The sequence below is a fragment of the Oncorhynchus mykiss genome, chromosome 29, assembly GCF_057628025.1.
Source record: "Oncorhynchus mykiss isolate SJ-2025 chromosome 29, ASM5762802v1, whole genome shotgun sequence".
NCBI classification, from domain to species: domain Eukaryota; kingdom Metazoa; phylum Chordata; class Actinopteri; order Salmoniformes; family Salmonidae; genus Oncorhynchus; species Oncorhynchus mykiss.
Window position 1 is genome coordinate 27279807 of NC_143050.1, and position 24058 is coordinate 27303864.

At 43.5% G+C, this 24058-nt stretch overlaps 1 protein-coding gene across 18 annotated transcripts in view; it reads left to right on the forward strand.

Annotated features, from left to right (window-relative positions):
• The first annotated feature begins 1824 nt into the window (after positions 1 to 1824).
• Positions 1825 to 24058, forward strand: part of LOC110509799 (far upstream element-binding protein 3) — a 28493-nt gene continuing 6259 nt past the window's right edge. For 2 of the 18 annotated variants that reach the window (XM_036967209.2, XM_036967205.2), the window contains exons 1-12: positions 1850 to 2176; positions 6502 to 6613; positions 9604 to 9637; positions 11076 to 11125; positions 11291 to 11362; positions 11719 to 11776; positions 13898 to 14060; positions 14378 to 14476; positions 15624 to 15831; positions 16189 to 16295; positions 16445 to 16579; positions 16935 to 17076. In XM_036967209.2, the coding sequence (XP_036823104.2) occupies positions 2078 to 2176; positions 6502 to 6613; positions 9604 to 9637; positions 11076 to 11125; positions 11291 to 11362; positions 11719 to 11776; positions 13898 to 14060; positions 14378 to 14476; positions 15624 to 15831; positions 16189 to 16295; positions 16445 to 16579; positions 16935 to 17076 (1279 nt within the window). In that variant the 5' untranslated portion in view covers positions 1850 to 2077. Of the gene's footprint in view, positions 2177 to 6501; positions 7031 to 9603; positions 9638 to 11075; positions 11126 to 11290; positions 11363 to 11718; positions 11777 to 13897; positions 14061 to 14377; positions 14477 to 15623; positions 15832 to 16188; positions 16296 to 16444; positions 16580 to 16934; positions 17077 to 24058 lie in introns of those variants that run through there. The other 16 variants (XM_090226918.1, XM_036967208.2, XM_090226919.1 and 13 more) reach the window with 13 other exon arrangements.

The following is a 24058-nucleotide window of genomic DNA, read 5'->3' on the forward strand; positions in this document are numbered from 1 at the left end:
ATGTGCGCTATTCCTATGTAGATGTGTTCAATGTGCGCTATTGCTATGCTTCCCGGTCTTAAGTTTCATATTTGCGTATTTTACTTTCGGTTTTGTACACCAGCTAAAAACAGCTGAAAATACAGTACTTTGGTTATGGAAAATACACTGCCCAAAAAAATAAAGGGAACACTTAAACAACACAAAGTAACTCTAAGTCAATCACACTTCTGTGAAATCAAACTGTCCACTTAGGAAGCAACACTGATTGACAATACATTTCACATGCTGTTGTGCAAATGGAATAGACAACACTATAGACAATAGTATAGACAATTATAAGCAATTAGCAAGACACCCCCAATAAAGGAGTGGTTCTGCAGGTGGGGACCACAGACCACTTCTCAGTTCCTATGCTTCCTGGCTGATGTTTTGGTCGCTTTTGAATGCTGGCGGTGCTTTCACTCTAGTGGTAGCATGAGACGGAGTCTACAGCCCACACAAGTGGCTCAGGTAGTGCAGCTCATCCAGGATGATACATCAATGCGAGCTGTGGCAAGAAGGTTTGCTGTGTCTGTCAGCGTAGTGTCCAGAGCATGGAGGCGCTACCAGGAGACAGGCCAGTACATCAGGAGACGTGGAGGAGGCCGTAGGAGGGCAACAACCCAGCAGCAGGAAAATGACCTCCAGCAGGCCACAAATGTGCATGTGTCTTCTCAAACGGTCAGAAACAGACTCCATGAGGGTGGTGTGAGGGCCCGACGTCCACAGGTGGGGGTTGTGCTTACAGCCCAACACCGTGCAGGACGTTTGGCATTTGCCAGAGAACACCAAGATTGGCAAATTCGCCACTGGTGCCCTGTGCTCTTCACAGATGAAAGCAGGTTCACACTGAGCACATGACAGATTTGACAGAGTCTGGAGACGCCGTGGAGAACGTTCTGCTGCCTGCAACATCCTCCAGCATGACCGGTTTGGCGGTGGGTCAGTCATGGTGTGGGGTGGCATTTATTTGGGGAGCCGCACAGCCTCCATGTGCTCGCCAGAGGTAGCCTGACTGCCATTAGGTACCGAGATGAGATCCTCAGACCCCTTGTGAGACCATATGCTGGTGCGGTTGGCCCTGGGTTCCTCCTAATGCAAGACAATGCTAGACCTCGTGGCTGGAGTGTGTCAGCAGTTCCTGCAAGAGGAAGGCATTGATGCTGTGGACTGGCCCGCCCGTTCCCCAGACATGAATCCAATTAAGCACATCTGGGACATCATGTCTCGCTCCATCCACCAATCGTTGCAGCACAGACTGTCCAGGAGTTGGCGGATGCTTTAGTCCAGGTCTGGGAGGAGATCCCTCAGGAGACCATCCACCACCTCATCATGAGCATGCCCAGGCGTTGTAGGGAGGTCATACAGGCACATGGAGGCCACACACACTACTGAGCCTCATTTTGACTTGTTTTAAGGACATTACATCAAAGTTGGATCAGCCTGTAGTGTGGTTTTCCACTTTAATTTTGAGTGTGACTCTAAATCCAGACCTCCATGGGTTGATCAATTTGATTTCCATTGATAATTTTTGTGTGATTTTGTTGTCAGCACATTCAACTATGTAATGAAAAAAGTATTCAACAAGAATATTTCATTCATTCAGATCTAGGATGTGTTATTTTAGTGTTCCCTTTATTTTTTTGAGCAGTGTATATTTCACAGCGGTTTACAATGATTATCTACACTATACGTTCTTGTTTTGTCACATAAACTGAAATTAGGCGACCTATTATAATTTTAGCATCCAGGAAATGCATATTTAAGAAGTTACATTTAGAAATAGGCGGAGTTTACGACTTTGTGGCTGTGGTAACTAAAGACGACCCATCTGACCTCCATCAGTACTTCTTCCGGTTAAAATGGTCATGCTATCTGTCAAGTAACGCGTGATTTCATCAAATACATGTATCCAAAATGGATGGTTCTGAATCTCGCGGTATCGTGTAGAAAGGGGCTCAGCTTCTTCTTCCTGAGGTCGGCGCGTGTGCTGCTTGATTTGCTCGCTAGTCTAAAGGTTTTTTTTTTGGTGTGTCGCTGAGCTGCTGTAGTAGGGATGATGATGATGGCGGAGTTGGTACAGGGACAGGCCTCGGTGGCTCAGCCTGGAACGAAAGCAGATGGCTTCGCCGACGCTTTACACCGGGCCCGACAGGTAATTCATTACAACGAAGAGAAACCGAATGATTTCAGACGAGAAACGAACAAGACCATTCTGCGTGGTGGAGGAGTGCACTTTTTTTTTCCTACCAGCGCACCCACAGAACCCCCTTTACTCTAAAAAAACACACTTTTCCCGTATATATAGCTAGCAAACTAGCCACACTAGGTCCAAGTGACTGCATGGCTGTGCCTGCAGATTATGAGAATGCGGACCAAAAGACGCACAATAAAAAGTCAAAATAACAAGCAAGTTAATTAGGCAAAGCATGATTGACGCAACATAGAAATCAACTGCATGAAACTGAGGTGAGGGTAACTTTTTTTTTTTTAATTTAAAGCAAGGCATAAGCAACAAATTGCAACCTGTTGTAAAGCCACATAAGTTGAAACTAGTTAACACTAGCTAACTATTTCTACCACCAGCGTCGAGAAACTACCGGTATGGCCGTGGCCTAGTTTCGTGGTGAAGCCAGAAATATCAGCTGATTTCAGCCAAGCGCTGTCAAAAGTTGTCTTAATAGCAGAAAACAAGACAACTCGATGTGTTAAATTGCGACCACTCGCACATTTACACTGGATAAAATAAGTTGGCTAGCTAACTACAGCGATGTAGCCATGTCAAACTATTTCCGAATCCAGTACCGAGTTGACGTTGGCTAGCTGTTAAGCTATCGAGTGCTTCAGTCTGGTAGCAAAACTAGCTAACCTCGATTATACAAATTAAGCCAGATAACATGCACGGTTAACTAGCAACGGCAACAGCTTATGTTGACCGTAAAGTTTAGCGAAAATGTGATCACTGAACTTTTTTTTGCAGCCAGGGTGTCAGCTAGCTAAATGGTATTGGACGTTATAACTCAGTAGCTACTGGCTAGCTAACGGTACAACAACGTTACTCCTGTCTTGGAATTAGCTACCGGTAACTAACTAGCTAACCTTGTCTAGCTAGTTAGCTAACGAGTTGTAACGTCCAATATTTCCTATGCATTTTTTTAGCTGGCTAACTAGCTACTTCTTGACGTCTCGAAGTAAGCTATGTCATTTGGGCATATGATGAAAAAATGCTAGGCACTGTAGTTATTCAGAATTTATTCATCTTTAACCTCCCAAACACTCTGTATTCGACTACAATATTACAATTGATCATCAAACCACAGCTAGCTACATAGCTACTACGGTGCAAATTATTACATTTAAAATACCAGTATCATGCATGCAACATGGTAAAAGTTTCCCGAGATGACTATAACTTCAGGACGTAGGCTATTGAAAACAGTGAAGGAAAACTGCCAACCGCTCCCCATTCCTTCCTAGTTGGTATCTGCACTCGGGGCCGAGTTCTTGTGAAGCCTTTACTCCCAGGGCTAAAACACACACCTGTTTTCACATAGTCTCGGCCAGGGAAATATGACAAAGAAAATAATGAGCTGAAATCCTCCTAACTGCGTATTTTAAAAGCAACTATTAGTCTTCATTACCATAATCGACACTAACCCAGATATTCACAACATATTCGCCCGAGAAAGACACATTCCTGCAAATAAACCCAGATGAACATATGGCATAAGCACATGTTTGGGTGTACTGGTGTCCATTTCATAATGCCCGAGGTCTCTTCCCCCAACTCTCTCAGCTGTGTGCATATCCCATGAGCTACAAGCGTGTGGCCTTGTAGTCATGCATCACGCTTGTGGGTCAGGTTTTAGTTTTCCTCTGATAACTGTGGCACTGTGCTGTCCCTTGCGGCTTCCCTATAGGCCCCAGGTCTGTGCTTCTGGGAAGAGGAATAGGACAGCCATGCCATTTGCCCATTTAGCTTTTATCCACTCCATAGGGGGAAAAGTAGAACAGGTCCAGAGACCCTGCCCATTTTACTGGTAGCCTGTACAAAGACCAAAGATTTCAATACACTGCTTCTTAGTGCTGAGTGGTTAGTGCTTTTTGAGTTTGTTTTCGGTTAGATTTATAAAATATCAATATTTTCCATTTCAATTATGTTTTTAAACATTTAAATGCATTATGTGGTTTGAATGCTGTAACACAGAATAAAACAATTAATAAATCATGGTAGTGACTGCCCATTACTGCTTATCATAACCAGGATTAATTCACATTACTTTAATAAAATATTACATTTGTTTTATTTGATTACTTTATTTCATTCCAACTCAACTCATCTCTATAGAGCTGCTGTCTGACAAAATCACTATTTTTAGTAGTTCATCAAAATAAATAAGGCATCATTTTATGACTGCTGAATACTATCAGTCATTTAATCATATATTTTCAGGTTGATGCCTTCGAAGCAACAGCTCTATTTGTCTCTTCTCTCCCTTTCTGTGACTGACTCACAGACCAGACAATGGTTTATGGTCATTGTAGTTCATTACCATGTTTTCTTTGCTAAACTATGTAGAATGCACTATGCAATATGGGAATTCAAATAAATGAATTGTAGGTCAATTAGTTGAATAAATGGATAACACGCCTAACCAGAATGCTGATTAATCGCTCAGCACTACAGTTTCTAACTGAAAATAGCACTTGTGTGTTATGTTTTCTGTAGGCCCTATGTATCTGATATTGTGACTGAACATCAGGCCTACTGTCATTCAGTGTTGAGGTTGAGTTGCTATTCTCTCTCTGATCAAGTAAATGCATGTCGTTTCTCCTTAAAGGTGCAATATGCAAAAATCGCTCCACCATTTCCTGGTTGCAAAAATTCTCATCGTTCGCCTAATTTCATTGTATCATCTAAACTGCGGTGAAATATAATTTCATTAACCAAAAATATTGTATTTTTAGCTGTTTGACGCTGATGGACAAAACCAAGATTAAGAGGCAAAAACAAAACTTAAGAATGGGAAGAATAGAAATAGCTTTGCTCTGGATGGGTCAACGTGTAGTTCATACATGCATAATCTGCGCCGAATTACTGTGTTACCTCATTTAGCCACGAAATCCCTTGTTTAAAATGGACTTTTTCTGGAAGCTGTGCCATTTCCCCCCACGTGGGCCAGCCCCCAAGCAATTTGAGTTCAATCCAATGAGCTTCAGCCCCTTGTCATTTGAGTGACATCTAGCAAGAGGCACAAGATGCACCCAGAGCAGAGCGAGGGAGCAATGATGTGGTACACATGTGTAGTAGTTTTTCGGGGACCAATTTTTCATTGCGTTACTTTCCGAAATACTGGACAAAAACTATATAAAAGTTCCGGAGAATCTTTCACTTCACAATGTTTTTGATATAGCTGAATATTTATGCAAATGTCATCCAGTCCTTAAAGAAAAATAGAATAAAAATATTTTTTACTTCAAGAACTTTAACATCAATGCCATAGTGTGGTATGCAGAGCTGAATTACCCCCTGACACATGAGTGTTTGACCTGTAATTTCAGAGCAAACTGGCCTCACCAACCTTGGGCATGTTCCCTGAGCATCAGAATATCCTCTGGCATTTCTTCCCTCATGGACCTAGACTGCCCCAAACCCCTTGACAGTCAGCAACAGTTGTTTTGTGAGGACTATACTAGTCTTCTAGGCACGAGCCTTTCGCTAGGTAGTTGATTTATCAGTGTGTGGCTCACAGTGTTGACATACCACCCCGACATTTCCCAGAAAGAAGGTTTAGCTCTAGGGAAGAGGGGGAGCCTTCACTCACCCAGTCCGTGGCCCCCTACCCAGTTCAGCTCAGCCCTAACTGGGAGCCATGTTGGAAAGCTGTTTTTTTCTCTCCTCCCCTCTCACTTTCAGAGGCAGGCAGGAAGCTCTGTGTGGTGGCACTGAAGTAGATAATGATCGCTGAAGTTGATGGAAGGCTCTAATTGTCAGCCTCTAATTTGCGACAATGTTGCCGAAACTCTATACTTTCTTTAATGGCTAGCGGTAGTGGCGGAGGAGGGGTTTAGGAGAAACTGGCCTCGTGCTTTTGTGCGACGTTTGGATTTGAATGTCAATCTACTGAGAATACATGTAGTTAATTGGTGTTGGCAAGGGGCAAATTTCGGGTGAGGAGTTGCAAGCGGTGTTTTGTCAAATGTGCATGTGGTGCTGCTATAGCTAGTTTCATAACTAGGTAGTTACTGCCTTTCATTTTCCTTCAGATGTAGGGGACTGAGTAAAAATGTCTGACTACGGAAATTAGAACATGAAAAATAGTACATAGTTTTGGGTAATAGTTTGGCTGGCTAAATAAAGGTAAAATAAAACCTTTCTAATGATATAACTAGTCTAATTATCTAGGACCAGTTATGTGCTGCTATCATCAGTGTGCTCACCCTAGCCCTCCCTCTCCTCTATCCCTCTTGTCTCCTCAGATTGCGGCGAAGATGGGAGGTGACCAGATGCCCCACATGAACAACTCTTCTCCAGTCCTAGACCCCTCTCTCTACGGCTACGGAGGCCAGAAGCGCTCAATGGATGATGGAGGTAAGCAGGCGGTGGCAGTGGGTCTCTCCACTCTCCCTCATGCACTATACAAAACAATCCTCCTGTTTTAATGAGCCTTAACACTTATCCCCGTTACAGTATGCTCAACTGGGTACCCTTCAAACGGCTTTGGGAAAGAGCGCTGCAACCGAGTGTGAGGGTCCTTCTGGTTTTTATGTAATCTTACCGTACTTGTTGAGGACTGTGGTACAACACTTAAGCCAAATACCGTGTTGGCATAATCAAACCCTGTTGTCTGAAGTGCCATTGCAAACACTATGAAGTAATTTATTGGTCCACCTTAGCCTTTTAAATCCATTCCATATTTCAGCTGTCTTGAGACTGTGGTGTAGCCAACTGACCAGGATAACCAGCGACCCCCAGGTCAAGAGATCAGTCATGACGGCACTACGTAATGTGAGCTCTTGTCACTTGTTTATGTATATTCTGTCTCGTAGCCTATTTGTGGAAGGTGTAGGAGCTAGCCAGTATGTTTGTCAAGCAATGGGGCCCTCTGGATAGCAGGTCTGTTGCATTTTGAATGACATGTAATTGTACTAGTAGTGGGCTGGCTTGGATCGGTGCTGCCTTGTGCCAATGGGAGGGGAAATGTGGAAGTGGGTAGAGTAACCACTAGCCAGGAGAAGTTGGGAAGTGCTCTGCCTCTCTGTAGCTCGATTCAGACAGAGCTTTCTCCTCCTCGTCCTGTGTTATTTCAGGGCAGGATTACTGTCCAACACCACAAAGTAAATTAACTGTTAGGTCAGAACAGAAGCAGATCCCTAGTTACCCAGAGGCCATTGAGGGGATTTCTCATTCTAACCCTCCCTCTTCCTGCAGCACAATGCTCTAGCTGCGACAGATATGATTGATCGACATTGGTTGCTTGATAAACCACAAACTGCAGGTTACATGCCTCCAAAGCTGTAAGGGATTAAAAAAAAGGCCAAATGCAGCGAGCAGCAGCAAGTGAAACAGGTTTGTGGTTAGAGGCAAGTCCACCAAGTAGAGAAAGGAACCGTGCTTCTAGAAATGTGGATAATGCTGATTGAGCTCATATCAGTTGTTGCTATTCATAAAGATACATTTTTGTAACTATTGTCGTTATGGTTACTTTTTGTTATGCTAATGACCAATGACGTGTATTTACAGATGAAAACAATTCAATAGACAGCACAACTGATCTGGATTTCATTGCAATTGAGTGAGCCCTTACATTAAGGATCTTGCTGCATTGGCTTCGCGTTCATACTTCCAGTGGTTATAGGAATTGTAATTCTGTGGTGTTAGTGTGTTTGCTACATCTTTCTGCGGAATCAGTTCAGCAAATGGGCTGCAGCTGCCTTGAAGGAATTGCAGGGGATGAGATGAGACCAGTTCGGGGGGGGGGGGGGGGGGGTCCTTGATGTGGAAAATTACCTTCTAAGCTTACAGGCCCAGTAAAAGCAGGAGCAACAGAAGTCAGCTAAACCTTATGTAAGGCTTTACTCATGACTTAACTCCAGCCTCTCCCTGAGGAAGCAGTTCTGTCAGAGCATTTATGTTATAAAACAGGAAATGGCTTGGCCTAATCTAATAAGGGGTTAAGAGGTATTGTCTGATGGTTGCAAAGGTCAGTGTGAACATGGTTTTACGTTTTTGTATTGAAGCCCTCGATTCACATTCCGGCTCAATTCCGTTATGCTCTCGCAGTTTGAAACCTGGCAAACTAGAACTGTATGCATTTTCATTTTCAACATCTGCGTTTTCCTTTGGGCCTCTAGCGCTGGGTGTGTTTCTGATTTCAAATGTACACCGCATTTTGTCTGTGAAAGAATTCATGACTTGTCCTAATACTTGTGTGTAAAGTGTGTATCTGTCATTGCTCATAGTTTTCCCTCTGTAGGTCAGTATTTTCTTGCGTACTTTACTCAGTCTGTTTTAGAAGCATATGACAATGGAACACTCAGTAAATTTGAACTAGCCTATCTTGTTTACCAACAAAATGTTTTCAATTCACCAAGCATGTTTGACAAGCTGTCCTTAGTTTCCACGTTATTATTATTGTTATTATTATTGTTGTTGTGTATGTCGGCGGTTGATTCTTCTGGAATTGTAGCTAACCCGCAAGGGTGTGGCTTTGCAGAATGGTGGAATGTTTCGTGTGGTTACCCATATGCACCCAAAATGTAGATTTGGGCAATTTTGTGTCGGTGAAGCAGAAACTCCAGTCAGTTATTGTCCTCTTAACCTGTCATGGTGTGGTATATTTTCGCTCTGAATGCATGGCTGAATAAGTTGTGTGCAGTTCTGGGGCTGTTTGGCTGGCCAACTCACTGGTTTTCAACAATTTGCTCTTCAGTTTCTCAAGGTTAAGCTACACAAAATATGAAATGTAACAACAGTCGGCTGTTGCGCTGTAAATACACCGGTCACCCCTGTTAGGTCCTTAATGGTCACTTTTAAATAATACAAGTACCATTTAACACCATTTAAGTTAAGCGAAAGTCCTCCGCAGTGTAATGTCTGTGTGAATTTACACCACATCATACATCCTTTATATTCATAGGCATTTAATTCCTTTACCTCAATGCATTTCCAACAACTAAATATGTGCAAACGACCGTAAAAATGTAGTGAACCTTGTGGATATCCGTTTATGGTGTTCTGTCAGTAGCACCATATCATTCAGTGACCCTTTAGGTCCACTGCTTATTGCAACCTGTCAAAATGCATGTCTGTGCTGATAACCAGTGACCCGGGTACTATCTCTGAACCATGCACACGCCTCATTTCCATAGCTGTGCACACCCCTGCTGTGTGTCAGACAGAGCCATCTCCATCTGTTTTTTTTATCCAATCCACCCAGAGTCACTTCTCTTGGTCCTGCAGCCACAATGGTTATTCTGTATTTTAGAGTTTTGCATTGATTGGAGTTAATTTGGTCTCAAGCTAATTGTTTCCCCCTGTTTCTCTTCCCCTTCCTGTTTTACCATCACATCGTTTCTCAGTAGGTAACCAGCTGGGTGGAATGGTACATCAAAGGTGAGACTCATCTTCTCAAATGACTTTGTATTGATGGATGTGTGAGTAGATATTGATTAAACAGTAGATCAATCAGGCTATGAACTTCACTATTGCCCCTGTATCCAGTAGCATCTCAGATAGGCCTATTTGTTCTGCACGCAACTTTGTGGTTTTAGTCAAACATGTTCTTCTTGTCATCAAGTTTGGCACAGAATGACACTTTCATGAATTAAAGGGATACCTAGTTGGAAGTTTTCATGTCTCAAGTTGAGCAGAGTCCATGTTGTGTAGAAATCGGCAGCCATCAATTCAAATTAATGGGAAATATGGGCGCAACCTAAGATGCCGTGTTTCCCCTATATTAATTTAGCCGAGGCGGGCCGCCCTCCAGAAAAAGACGATGCATTTATTTATATATTTTTCGTGACTAAAACGATTTCAGTATAAACTTAAGACTCAAAGCAGATATAATGTATGTAGTGAAGATAATGGATCATCTTTGAGAACTAACAATCCCCATAATAAAAACTAGACGGGCAGAACCTAAAACAAAAAGTCCTGGCATTGAGCCCCCCATTTGATTTTGTTTGAGTCAGATAGCATAAGACCATGGCAAATACCATTTAGCCTTCTGTGTTGCTCTCCCTATCCCCCAATTCCTTAGACCTCTGAAGCAGAGGTTCTGTTGTCTTTAGTTCCTGTAGGTCTGATATCTGTAATAGTATTGGTTAACAATGCAGATTTTTTTATTGAAACAGCTCAATGTTTATGAAGGGGTTTTAGATGAATTGCATTTTGTTCTTGACCTGCTCTGGTGAGATGCAGTACTGACTCTCTCCTCCCTAGGGACTCAGGCCATGAACACTCTCAGTCTCTGGTGCCTACATTATTGTCTTGTTAATGTCAGTATTGCCTTGTAACTTAAGCTTTAGGCCTTGTATAATGTATTGTTCATTTTACAAAGTTATTAAATCATTTTTGCGTTCGCTTCTCATGACCATTTTTTGATCCTGTTCAGCAAAATTCGTACTTCACTGCACGTGGCTTTACTGTAATATTAGATGGAGTCAGATTAATAAAAACATGAAATATTATTTTGGCTTACGTTTTTTTTCTCAGCCCCGTTGCAAAATGTGTGGGGTTGCAGGAAAATTGCTTTAAAAAAGCAAATATGTCAGGTTATCTAAAGTTTTGGTCAGAGACAGTGCCATTGGCCACCCCCACTACCAACCCAACCCCCCCCAAACCTCACTTTGTCATTGCTGCTGAAAAAAATCCTGGGGGAACACTGAGATGCATCTTTGGGTTGAGGGTGAACTATCCCGTCAAGCTTTCATAAGTATGATAATAAAATCCTATAATTTGTAAGTAGGCCATACTACGTCCCAGTAGATACTGTATATACCCTTAACGGTTTTGTACTGGGGTCATTGATTGTTGTCGTGGTGTCTTGCAGGGCTATTATGACAGAAGACTTCAAAGTGCCTGATAAGATGGTTGGATTCAGTAAGTAACACTATTTAGCTGTTGATAATACTCCCACACACATTCTAGTGATTGTCTCCAACTTACAGTACTCACATGAACTGTTTGGGGTCATTTTAAACAAACATGGGCTGGGATATTGACATTTTAACTGTTGTAATTCCCTTTCCTCTCACCCACACTCAGTCATTGGAAGAGGAGGAGAGCAGATCACGAGAATTCAGTTGGAGTCAGGCTGCAAGATTCAGATAGCTGCAGGTAAGTTCTGCCTAAAGAAGAGACAGTGGCCCTCTATACCTTAGTTTGTCATGTCGGTACTTGACTGAGTTGCTACTAAGGTCCTTCCTGTTATCGGTGATAGCGTTTCCAGGAAGCCCAGAAGCACACCCTGAGTACGAGGCAAGCTCATGACACAACCTGCTCAACAGGTTCAGCTGAGAGAAACTGAAGCCTTGTCAAATCTTGTCTACAACCATATACGCCCACAATGAATATATTGAGTCATTTTGTAGTGAAATAACCAATGTGACTTCATAAACATGAATCAATAATAAGGTAGCATGTAGGCTGTTAACATGGAGGTGTGTATAATGGAGCGTTGTGTTGTGTAACAGACAGCGGCGGCATGATGGACAGGGCCTGCACCCTAACCGGAAGTCCAGAGAACATTGAGTAAGTTACAGCACATTCCCCTCAGGGATTTGGTACCTTGGTTTTGGCTACATAGTGATCAGATGGAAATATATTGTAAGGAAACATGTCTGCTCAGCAAAGTGGCACAAGAGCTGGGTGATATGACAATATGGATTTTTGGCCATAAATGGAAATTGTTTGTGATAATGGTAAATCAGCGGTTTAATTATAAATATTTTTATGGGGGGGGGGGGGGGTCATCGTCGAGTCACTCAAGGCCTAGTCCTGTGTGCTCAAGGTCGAGTCATGAGACTGAGCCCCAGTGCTCGAGTCCTGGTCCAAGTGCTCTAGTCTGTGTGAATCCAATAATAATATGGTCGTGATTGCCTGTAATAGCCTATGAAACAAGTCCTTCTCACACAGGCTAACACACACTTTTTATATAATGTTCAATAGTTATGTGTAATCGGTAATGCTGTTTTGAAGGGATGAATGGTCTCTCTACGGAGTTGGCTATTGCTCCTGTCAGTTTGACCATATTATCATTTACAATAATTGTGGTGGGCTCTCGGCTACTTTTTTGTAATGCCCGTTTTATTTGTGTAGTTTTTATATTCCAGAGTGAAGACTAAATGGAGACTGGAGAAATTGGGAGGGTAACACAATAGGATAGTTTTCAATTTCATAAACTGTTTGTTTTTTCATAACCAGGCAAAGCTAAATGGTAGGCTGGTGGTTACGGAGAAGCAAGAGTCGCTTTGGCGTCTTGTCGCGTACGAGCGGTGCCTGCCTGTCTGCCCACATGTCTTTCTCCTCCACAGCTCACCAGCTGATGTAGGCTGCGTGTGCCGGTGTGGCGAGAGAACAGAACCCTCACTGCTGATCATAGTAGCCTATCCAGTCCAAGTGCACATACAAGTCACAAGAAGGCCCCAATGGTCGAGTCACAAGAAGGCCCCAATGGTCGAGTCACAAGAAGGCCCCAATGGTCGAGTCACAAGAAGGCCCCAATGGTCGAGTCACAAGACGTGAAAATCAGAACTTGAGTTTATTGCAACACAGTCACAATAAATGGAACTATTATGCCAGATAACAAAAAAGGATTCCCTAGACAAAACATTTTTCCAGTGCCAAGTAAGACAACTGAGATGGTAGCCTATGATTGATAAAGTAAGCAATTACATCTAATATATCTTTGAAATGCACAATTTTATATTTTGATGTGCAACCTTTAAAAATAGTATCCATAATTATCAGATTTATTTTTGGCTCCAGAGAATTTTCTGAAATCTTTGTCCGTATTGACCTATAAGTTATATTATTCGCTAGCTGATAAACACGTAGCTAGATTGCTAACTCTAAATATGATATTATTGCTATATAGCAATGTAGGCTAATTGATTAATGTATCAGTAAATGTAGGCTAATTGATTCATGTATCAGTAAATGTAGGCTAATGTCCCACATGCTTTCCAGCGCAATGCCCGAGCTATGTGATGTAGGCCTATTCACTGTAAATAGCACGCTCTGCTCCGCAGTGGCATAAAACCCATACAACACAGCCTACACTGGTTGTAAAGTGTTGCCATGAACTCAATATTAAGAGGTGAGAAATACATGATATACTCTCAGAAAGCTGTCACTCTCTGCTCTGTAACTAGAACATTGGTCGCTTTGAAAACTGTGTTTTTCCCGCAATAGCATTTTGAAGAAAGGTCATATGCTGATGCCTCTCCGACTGCATCTCTCCCTCTGTGCGCGCTGTGGGGAGTGGGAGCCGGCAGCGAAGCGGAGACCGGCATATACTTTCATAGCAGGAATCAACATAATGCGTAGACTTACTGTTGACCAAATAATGCTTTTACAATCTACGGGAACGTTGTCTAGCAAAAATCGGCCACAATTACAGACCTAAGCAAAATGCTTCGGCAAGAGGAAGGCTGTGTCGGTTTATCGTACTGCTCTACGCGGTGCCCTCCTGAACTCCACCATAATGACCAGCGCCGGATGAATGGTCTAGTGCTGTTATTAGGTGGCACCACCTGACACTATTCAATATGTATTTTTTGCACATGGAGAAACCCATCAGGTGTAGTTTGTATGCATGGTCTGGCTATGTATGAACATGGACATGAGTGGACTGTGCCCCTCTCCCACCAGGCAGGCCAAGAGGCTGCTGAGTCAGATTGTGGACCGGTGTCGGAACGGCCCGGGGTTCCACAGCGAGATGGACAGCAACAGCGCCATCCAGGAGATCCTCATCCCTGCCAGCAAAGTGGGCCTGGTCATTGGCAAGGGAGGGGACACCATCAAACAACTGCAGGTACGTCCACGAGACGCTCAGTGGATTCTGTGGTTGAGGCACACGTGTATTAACAAAATGCTCCGGTCTTAGTGATTTGTTTTTAAGCGGCTTTATAAATGTCTCCTTATGCTACTGTTTTGGGTTATTGAAGTTAACTACATTCGTTTAGGCAGTTCTTCAGAAACCGTGGGTATTGAAATGGAGGAAGTTGTCAATAAGCAATGGGAAGATATCTACTCGTTTGTGCTTCATTGTCAACATTATTCAACCATCTCACTTCCTCTACATCTGGAATAGGTAGTTCAGATTATTTTTGACCTGTTTGCTCCCCACAGGAGAGAACCGGTGTGAAAATGATGATGATCCAGGATGGCCCCATGCCCACTGGAGCAGACAAACCCCTGAGAATCACTGGGGACCCCTACAAAGTGCAGGTCAGTCAGTCCCTGAAACCTGGATCCCCTCCTTCATAGCGACACTCCACGCCTGCTCGTGTGCTCAATAAAAATATAAATGCAACATGTAAAGTGTTGGTTTCATGAGCTGAAATAAAAGATCCCAGAAATGTTCCATACGCACAAAAAGCTTATTTCTCTCATTTTGTGCACCCATTAATTTACATCCCTCTAATTGAGCATTTCTCCTTTGCCAAGAGAATCCATCCACCTGACAGGTGTGGCATATCAAGAAGATGATTAAACAGCATGATCGTTACAGGTGCACCTTGTGCTGTGGACAATAAGGCTACTCTAAAATGTGCCGTTGTCAAAAAACACAATGTCTTATGTTTTTGAGGGAGCGTGCAATTGTCATGCTGACTGCAGGAATGTCCACCAGAGCTGTTGCCAGAGAATTGAATGATAATTTCCCTACCATAAGCTGCCTCCGTCATCTTAGAGAATTTGGCAAGATGTCCAACTGGCCTCACAACCGCAGACCACGTGTAACCACACCTGCCCAGGACCGCCACATCTGGCTTCTTCACCTGCGGGATGGTCTAAGACCAGCCACCTGGACAGCTGATGAAACTGAGGAGTATTTCTGTCTGTAATAATGCCCTTTTGTGGGGATAAAACACACTCTGAGTGGCTGGGCCGGGCTCCCCAGTCATGTGAAATCCCTAGATTAGAGCCTAATGAATTTATTTCAATTGACTGATTTCCTTATGAACTGTAACTCAGTAAAACTGTTGAAATTGTTGCGTTTTCTATTTTTGTAAAGTATAAAAACTTGTCAGAAGACCAATGAATTTGAAAAAGGCAAGGATAGAGGATTCAAGGTATCAATCAGCCTTTTTGTATATTACAGTTAAAAAGGCACTCGCACATCTGAGCAATCTAATTTGCAGGTGCATGGCAACAATTGAACAAGATGAAGGAAAAATGAAACCGCACACTGCTCTTGATAGTATCACCAATCTTTAATAAGCTTACGAATTGGCCACACGGCCTTCGTCAGAGTGTTTGGGATTTTTTCAAATTTGCACCATTATGTGGACCTAGCCCCTCCCACAATATACAACTGTATATTACAGTTAAAATATGTCAACATTTCTGTGCTGGTGGCATGGGTGTTTTGTAGCAAGCACGAGAGCTGGTGGTGGAGATCATCCGGGACAAAGACCAGGGAGACTTCCGGGCCAGCAGGGGAGACTTTGGATCCAGACTGGGGGGAAGCAGTCTGGATGTGGCAGTCCCCAGGTTTGCTGTGGGCATCGTCATTGGCAGGAACGGAGAGATGATCAAGAAGATCCAGAATGACTCTGGGGTCAGGATCCAGTTCAAACCAGGTGAGACCGCTCCCCTCTACTAAAGGTGTTTTCCTTGTGCTTGGCTAATACAATTGTCAATGTTAGTGATGGCCTCAATCTGGAATCGATCTGGAATCTCTTGTTTGCCTGTCTTGTTCTTCAATTGACTCACATGGTGGCTGTAACAACAAATGTCTTGGAGAATCTGTAATGTTCAGTGAGGCTGTGCCATAATTACACTTCAAAGCGACTTAGTCATGCATGCATACTTTTTCCCTATGGCTGGTCCTGGGAATCAAACCCACTACCCTGACAAGTGTCGTGCTCTTCCAGCTGGGCTACAAAGGACCATGTTTAATGTAACAGTTCTGACTAGTGTCCCCCCCTCTCCTTCAGACGATGGCATCAGTCCCGACCGGATTGCCCAGGTGATGGGCCAGTCTGACCGTTGCCAGCATGCAGTGCATCTCATCAACGAGCTGGTCCAAACGGCACAGGTACAGGTACAGCACGGATTCCACTTTTTTTACTTTAAATATTTTGCCATGAAATGAACAACCCCTTATGAATCGTATCAGATTGGTTCACTCCTGCCTTACAGTATTTCTGAAGTAAGCTATGCCCCCCCTTAAACTCCTTGTTGCCTGTGTAGCAGGCCTCCCCAGCCCATTCTCTAGCTGGCTGGCTCCCGGACAGGGCCAGCCTGGCCCCCTCTCAAGCTTCTCTGGACCCCCTAGCCCTGTGGCTGGGTGGTGGGGGGGACCTCCTCAGACAGGTGTACAGACAGGTAACAGGGCAGTGGGTCTCCACCTCCTTTCTAGTTTCTGTCACCTCACCCACTGCCCCTGAGCAGAGAATGTACACTGGGTGGGTGAGCTTAGTCTCTGAGGCATGTCTCCAACCCTAGAACATAGAGAATCTCCCACATGGTGGCGCTCTTGGTCATATCCCATGGTTTACTCTTTCTATCGGGTCGAAGGTAAAATAATGCAAGTCACATGAATTTGAAGAGAATGCCTAACAATCTGAACTATTTAATTTGACAAGATTTTGCTGCACTGGTGATACTTGGGGGGTGTAAAATGTTTGTGCTGTGGTGTCTGTCTAGGAGCCTGTTCTCACCCACTGGTTCCTCTCTACAGGAGAGGGATGGCTTTGGGAGTCCCGTGGGGCCCAGAGGCCGGGGCAGAGGCCGCGGAGACTGGAACATGGGTGCGCCTGGTGGACTGCAGGAAGTGACGTACTCGATACCTGCCGACAAATGTGGCCTGGTGATTGGAAAAGGTGAGAAAGCAAACGCAGTGAGTAAATTATTCTGCAAGTTTTACATTTGGTGCTGTCAAGATCCATCACCAGCAAAAACAATCTTTGTCATTTGGATGTATTTTTGAGTAAAGCCATTAACCCTTTTAAAGTCCTATTCTGGTCTCATTTTCGCCTCATTTAAAACCTGAGTAAATGAACAAAATGCACATCTCATATGGTGGTCCAGGTATGACATGGAACAAGTGGGGGGGTGGGAACAAGGTGCGAGTCCGGTGACATCAGACCAACTCCTTGAAAGCCCTTCTCAAAGTTCAGTTGAACAAAATAGTGTTTCTTTTTCTTTTTTTTATTTTTTTTTATTACGTTTTTTTTTTTTACCCTTCAGTGTGTGTGTACTTCCAATAGGAAAAGTTTTTTTTAAATTGTTCGAGGCCATCCCCTACTGTGCCTTCTCGGGGAAAACCAAGCCTTAATGCATAATGTTGTCTTTCAGTCGATTCTTTCTTTTACCAGCGGTCTTCATCACTTAAAGAGGCATAAGCAATTTATCAAGAACCTTGATTATGCCCAAAGTGAATCATTGCCAGGCCATTAGCTTGTGCTTGTTCTCTCGTGATGAAATGCCATTTAAAGTTGCACAATGAGCCCGTATGGTGTGGGTCCAGCCACCCCCTCACCTCACCCCCTCCACTGGCTCATGCATGCAGCACAAGTGGCATTGTGTCCCATCCCTAAGGGCTTAATGACAGGGATAATGCATGTAATGTGACATTAATTGTTAAAGGTTCATAATAACAGCCTTCAATCACGTGGAAGGTTTCCTGGCATCTAATGAGGCCCTTTCAGCTCAATGGAGTGGAGTGAGGGAATGAATGAGAGGAATTAGCTTATTGGCCATTCATGCTCACTCCATTGCCAGCTATTTAAAAGTCATTGACCATTGCGCTTACGGAGGAGCCCTGAGTGTGTCCCTGTCCTATGGGTGTGTGTGCTGTGGTGGGCGTGGTTAGATGGGGGGGGCTCTTTACCTATGATAGAAACAAGGCAATAGAAATGTCAAGTGGCTTTTGTGAGGTGGGGGGGGCGAATAAACCTGGGCGTTGCGTCCCCCTGCGAACCCCCCTCCCTGCATTAGCATATGAACTGGTCCAATATGACTGTGGGTCTGGGTCCTGTCAGCCTGGCCTTAGAGACTGAGGTGATTAATATCTTTACGATGCCTTTATGCAGCTGCTTGACCCACTGATTGCACCCCCAAATACACACAGCCTGGTAACTTGGGGCTCACGCCACCCACCCACACATACAGGGCATAAAATGTACTTTTTGCTCCACCAGCCACTGTGGCAGGTAGATGGATAAAAAAATCTACCAGACTCTCTTCTTTTTTTTTACCAGCCAACATTTTTCCCCTGCTAAAATTACACCAACAAGACAACAAGTTTATATTCAGAAATATTCTTGAAGCAGACAAATGAGACAAATGATTAGGCTCCCTGACGACTATTTTGGCGAGTAAATAAACTGCCTCTACCCTCGGTTCTATTGGCGAACGTACAATTACTAGAGAAACTGGACAAGCTCCGTTCGAGTATCAGCGGGACCTGAAGAACTGTAATATCCTATGTTTCTCTGAGTTGTGGCTGAACAAGGACATGGATAATTATCGAGCTGGTTTTTCTATGCATTGTCAAGACTGAAAGACTGCTTCGTGTAAAGTTAGGGGGGTTGTTTCTTTTTGTTAACGACAGCTGGTCTGCTGTATCTCTAATGTTAAGGAAGTCTCTAGGTTTTCATGGCAGAGTAGCAATACCCCACGATAAGCTGCAGACATACTATTTACAAAGATTTTTATCTACAGTAACAGTCAAAAGTTTAGATACCCACTCATTCCAGGATTTTTCTTAACTTATTTCTACATTGTAGAATAATAAGGAAAACATCAAAACTATGAAATAACACATGGAATCATGTAGTATCCAAGTGTTAAACCAATCAAAATAGATTTTCGATTTGGCAAAGTAGCCACCCTTTGCCTTGACAGCTTTGCACACTCTTGGCATTCTCTCAACCAGCTTCATGAGTTAGTCACCTGGAATGCATTTAAATTAACAGGTGTGCCTTGTTAAAAAGGTAATTTGTGGAATTTCTTTCAATACATTTGAGCCAATCAGTTGTGTTGTGACAAGATAGGATCATCTACTGTATACCACCCCTATTTGGTAAAAAAGACCAAGTCCATATGTCAAGAACAGCTCTAATAAGCAAAGAGAAACAAAATTACTTTAAGACCTGTTCAGTAAATCTGGAAAATTTCAAAAGCTTTGAACATTTCTTCAAGTGCAGTTGCAAAAACCATCAAGCACTGTGATGAAACTGGCTCATGATTACTCGCAACAGTTAAGGAAAAGCCAGTTACCTCTGCTGCAGAGGTTAAGTTCATTAGTTACCGTCCTCAGAAATTGCATCCCAAATAAATGCTTCAGCTTTCAAGTAACCAACGTCTCAAAATCAACTATTCAGAGGAGACTGCGTGAATCAGGCCTTCATGGTCGAATTGCTGTAAAGAAACCACTGCTAAAGGACACCAATAAGAAGTATTGCTTGGGCCAAGAAACACAAGCAATGGACATTAGAACTGTGGAACTCTGTTCTTTGGTCTGATGAGTCCAAATTGAGGTTTTGGTTTCAACCGTCGTCTTTGTGATGCAGACTAGGTGAATGGATGAGCTCTGCATGTGTGGTTCCCACCGTGAAGCATGGAGGAGGTGGTGTGATTGGGCTTTGCTGGTGACACTGTTACTTATTTAGAATTCAAGGCACACTTAACCAGCATGGGTACCATAGCATTCTGCAGCGATACGCCATCCCATCTGGTTTGCGCTTAGTGGGACTTTCATTTGTTTTTCAACAGGACAATGACCCAAAACACACCTACAGGCTGTGTAGGGACTATTAGACCAAGAAGGAGAATGATGGAGTGCGGCATCAGATAACCTGGCCTACACAATCACCCGGCCTCAACCCAATTGAGATGGTTTGGGATGAGTTTTAACCACAGAGAAGGAAAAGCAGCCAACAAGTGCTCAGCATATGTGGGAACTCTTTCAAGACTGTTGGAAAAGCATTCCAGGTGAAGCGGGTTCAGAGAATACCAAGAGTGTGCAAAGCTGTCAAGGCAAAGGGTTGCTACTATGAAGCATCTCGGATATAAACAATATTTTGATTTGTTGAACACGTTTGGATACTACATGGTTCCATATGTGTTATTTGATGGTTGTGATTTCTTCACTATTCTACAGTGTAGAAAATAATTAAAAAAGAAACACCATTAAACGAGTAGATGTGTCCAAACTCTTGACTGGTACTGTATTTTTCATAGCTGTCTATTTACCGCCACAAACCAATGCTGGCACTAAGACTGCACTCAATGAGCTGTATCGGGCCATAAGCAAACAACCAAATACATAGCTGGAGGTAGTGCTCCTAGTGGCTATTGATTTTAATACAGGGAAACTGACATCTTTCCTAATTTTTACCAGCATGTCCCCTGTGCAACTAGAGGCTACAACTCTAGATCACTTTTACTCCACACACACAGAAATGCATACAAAGCTCACCCTCCATTTGGCAAATCCGACCTCAAGTCAATCACACTACTGTGAAATCAAATTGTCCACTTAAGAAGCAACACTGATTGACAATACATTTCACATGCTGTTGTGCAAATGGAATAGACAACAGGTGGAAATTATAGGCAATTAGCAAGACACCCCCAATAAAGGAGTGGTTCTGCAGGTGGCAACCACAGACCACTTCTCAGTTCCTATGCTTCCTGGCTGATGTTTTGGTCACTTTTGAATGCTGGCGGTGCTTTCACTCTAGTGGTAGAATGAGACGGAGTCTACAACCCACACAAGTGGCTCAGGTAGTGCAGCTCATCCAGGATGGCACATCAATGTGAGCTGTGGCAAGAAGGTTTGCTGTGTCTGTCAGCGTAGTGTCCAGAGCATGGAGGCGCTACCAGGAGACAGGCCAGTACATCAGGAGACGTGGAGGAGGCCGTAGGAGGGCAACAACCCAGCAGCAGGACCGCTACCTACGCCTTTGTGCAAGGAGGAGCAGGAGGAGCACTGCCAGAACCCTGCAAAATGACCTCCAGCAGGCCACAAATGTGCATGTCTCTGCTCAAACGGTCAGAAACCGACTCCATGAGGGTGGTATGAGGGCCCGACGTCCACAGATGGGGGTTGTGCTTACAGCCCAACACCGTGCAGGACGTTTGGCATTTGCCAGAGAACACCAAGATTGGTAAATTCGCCACTGGCGCCCTGTGCTCTTCACAGATGAAAGCAGGTTCACACTGAGCACGTGACAGACGTGACAGTCTGAAGATGCCGTGGAGAACGTTCTGCTGCCTGCAACATCCTCCAGCATGACTGGTTTGGCGGTGGGTCAGTCATGGTGTGGGGTGGCATTTCTTTGGGGGGCCGCACAGCCCCCCATGTGCTCGCCAGAGGTAGCCTGACTGCCATTAGGTACCGATATGAGATCCTCAGACCCCTTGTGAGACCATATGCTGGTGCGGTTGGCCCTGGGTTCCTCCTAATGCAAGACAATGCTAGACCTCATGTGGCTGGAGTGTCAGCAGTTCCTGCCAGAGGAAGGCATTGATGCTATGGACTGGCCCGCCCGTTCCCCAGACGTGAATCCTATTGAGCACATCTGGGACATCATGTCTCGCGCCATCCACCAACGCCACGTTGCACCACAGACTGTCCAGGCGTTGGCGGATGCTTAAGTCCAGGTCTGGGAGGAGATCCCTCAGGAGACCATCCGCCACCTCATCAAGAGCATGCGCAGGCGTTGTAGAGGTCATATAGGCACGTGGAGGCCACACACACTACTGAGCCTCATTTTGACTTGTTTTAAGGACATTACATCAAAGTTGGATCAGCCTGTAGTGTGGTTTTCCACTTTAATTTTGAGTGTGACTCCAAATCCAGACCTCCATGGGTTGATAAATTTGATTTCCATTGATAATTTTTGTTTGATTTTTGTTGTCAGCACATTCAACTATGTAAAGAAAAAGTATTTAAGAATATTTCATTCATTCAGATCTAGGGTGTTATTTTAGTGTTCCCTTTATTTTTTTGATCAGTGTATATATTCCTGCTTACAAGCAAAAACTAAAAGATGTACCAGTGACACGCTCAATATAGAAGTAGTGCAATGAATCGGATGCTAAGCTACATGGCTGTTTCACTAGCATAGACTGGAATATGTTATGGAATTCATCCGATGTCATTGAGGAGTTTACCACCTCAGTCACCGGCTACATTAATAGTGCGTCGACAAGGTCGTCCCCACAGTGACGATACATACGTATCTCAGCCAGAAGCTATGGATTACAGGCAACATCTGCATTGAGCTAAACGGTAGAGCTGCCTAACTGTCTGCAAGACAAATGACCTGATTGTGGACTACAGGAAACGGTGGCCGGAGCACGCCCCCATCCACTTCGACAGGGCTGTATTGGAGCGTGTCGAGAGCTTCAAGGTCCTCGGTATCCACATCACTAAGGAATGGTCCACACACAATGCCTTTTCCCCCTCAGGAGATTTGAAAACATTTGGCATGGCCCCTTAGTTCTACAGCTGCACCATTGAGAGCATCTTGACTGGCTGCATCACCGCTTGGCGTCCGGCCACAAGGCGCTACAGAGGATAGTGCGTATGACCCAGTACATCACTGGGGCTGAGCTTCCTGCTATCCACGACCTCTATACCAGGCGGTGTCGGGAATAGAGGTCGACCAATTATGATTTTTCAACGCTGTTACCGATTTTATTGGAGGACCAAAAAAAGGCCGATGCGGATTTTCATATATTTGTAATAATGACAATTTAAAACAATACTGAATGAACAAGAACACTAACTTAATATAATACATAAAATCTATTTAGTCTCAAATAATGAAACGTGTTCAATTTGGTTTAAATAATGCAAAAACTGTTGGAGAATAAAAAGTGCAATATGTGCCATGTAAAAAAAAAAAAAGAACTGGTGCTCAGCTGGTGGTTCAATATTCCCAGTTAAGAAGTTTTAGGTTGTAGTTATTATAGGAATTATGACACATCGACTATTTCTCTCTACCATTTTGTATTTCATATACCTTTTGACTATCGGATGTTCTTATTGGCACTATAGTATTGCCAGCCTAATCTCAGGAGTTGATAGGCTTGAGTCATTAACAGCACTGTGCCTCAAACATTGCTAAGAGCTGCTGGCAAACGCAGTAAAGTGCTGTTTGAATGAATGCTTACGAGCCTTCTGATGCCTACCACCGCTCAGTCAGACTGCTCTATCAAATCATAGACGTAATTATAATATAATAACACACAGAAATACGATCCTTAGGTCATTAATATGGTCAAATCCGGAAACTATCATTTCGAAAACCAAAAAGTTTATTCTTTCAGTGAAATACAGAACCGTTACGTATTTTATCGAAAGGGTGGCAACCCTAAGTCTAAATATTGCTGTTACATTGCACAACCTTCAGTGTTATGTCATAATTGTGTAAAATTCTGACAAATTAGTTACGGTCACGTAGTTCGCAATGAGCCAGGTAGCCCAAACTGCTGCATAAACCCTGACTCTGCTTGCACTGAATGCAAGAGAAGTGACACAATTTCCCTAGTTAAAAGAAATGCATGTTAGCAGGCAATATTAACTAAATATACAGGTTTAAAAATATATACTTATGTGTATTGATTTTAAGAAAGGCATTGATGATTATTATTAGGTACATTTGTGCCAAGATTGCGCTTTGGTTAAATCATCACCCGTTTGGGTTAAAGTAGGCTGTGATTTGATGATAAATGTACAGCCACTGCATTGATTATATGCACCACAGGACAAGCTAGTTAACCTAGTAATATCATCAACCATGTGTTAACTAGTGATTGTGAAGATTATATATATATTTTTTAATAAGA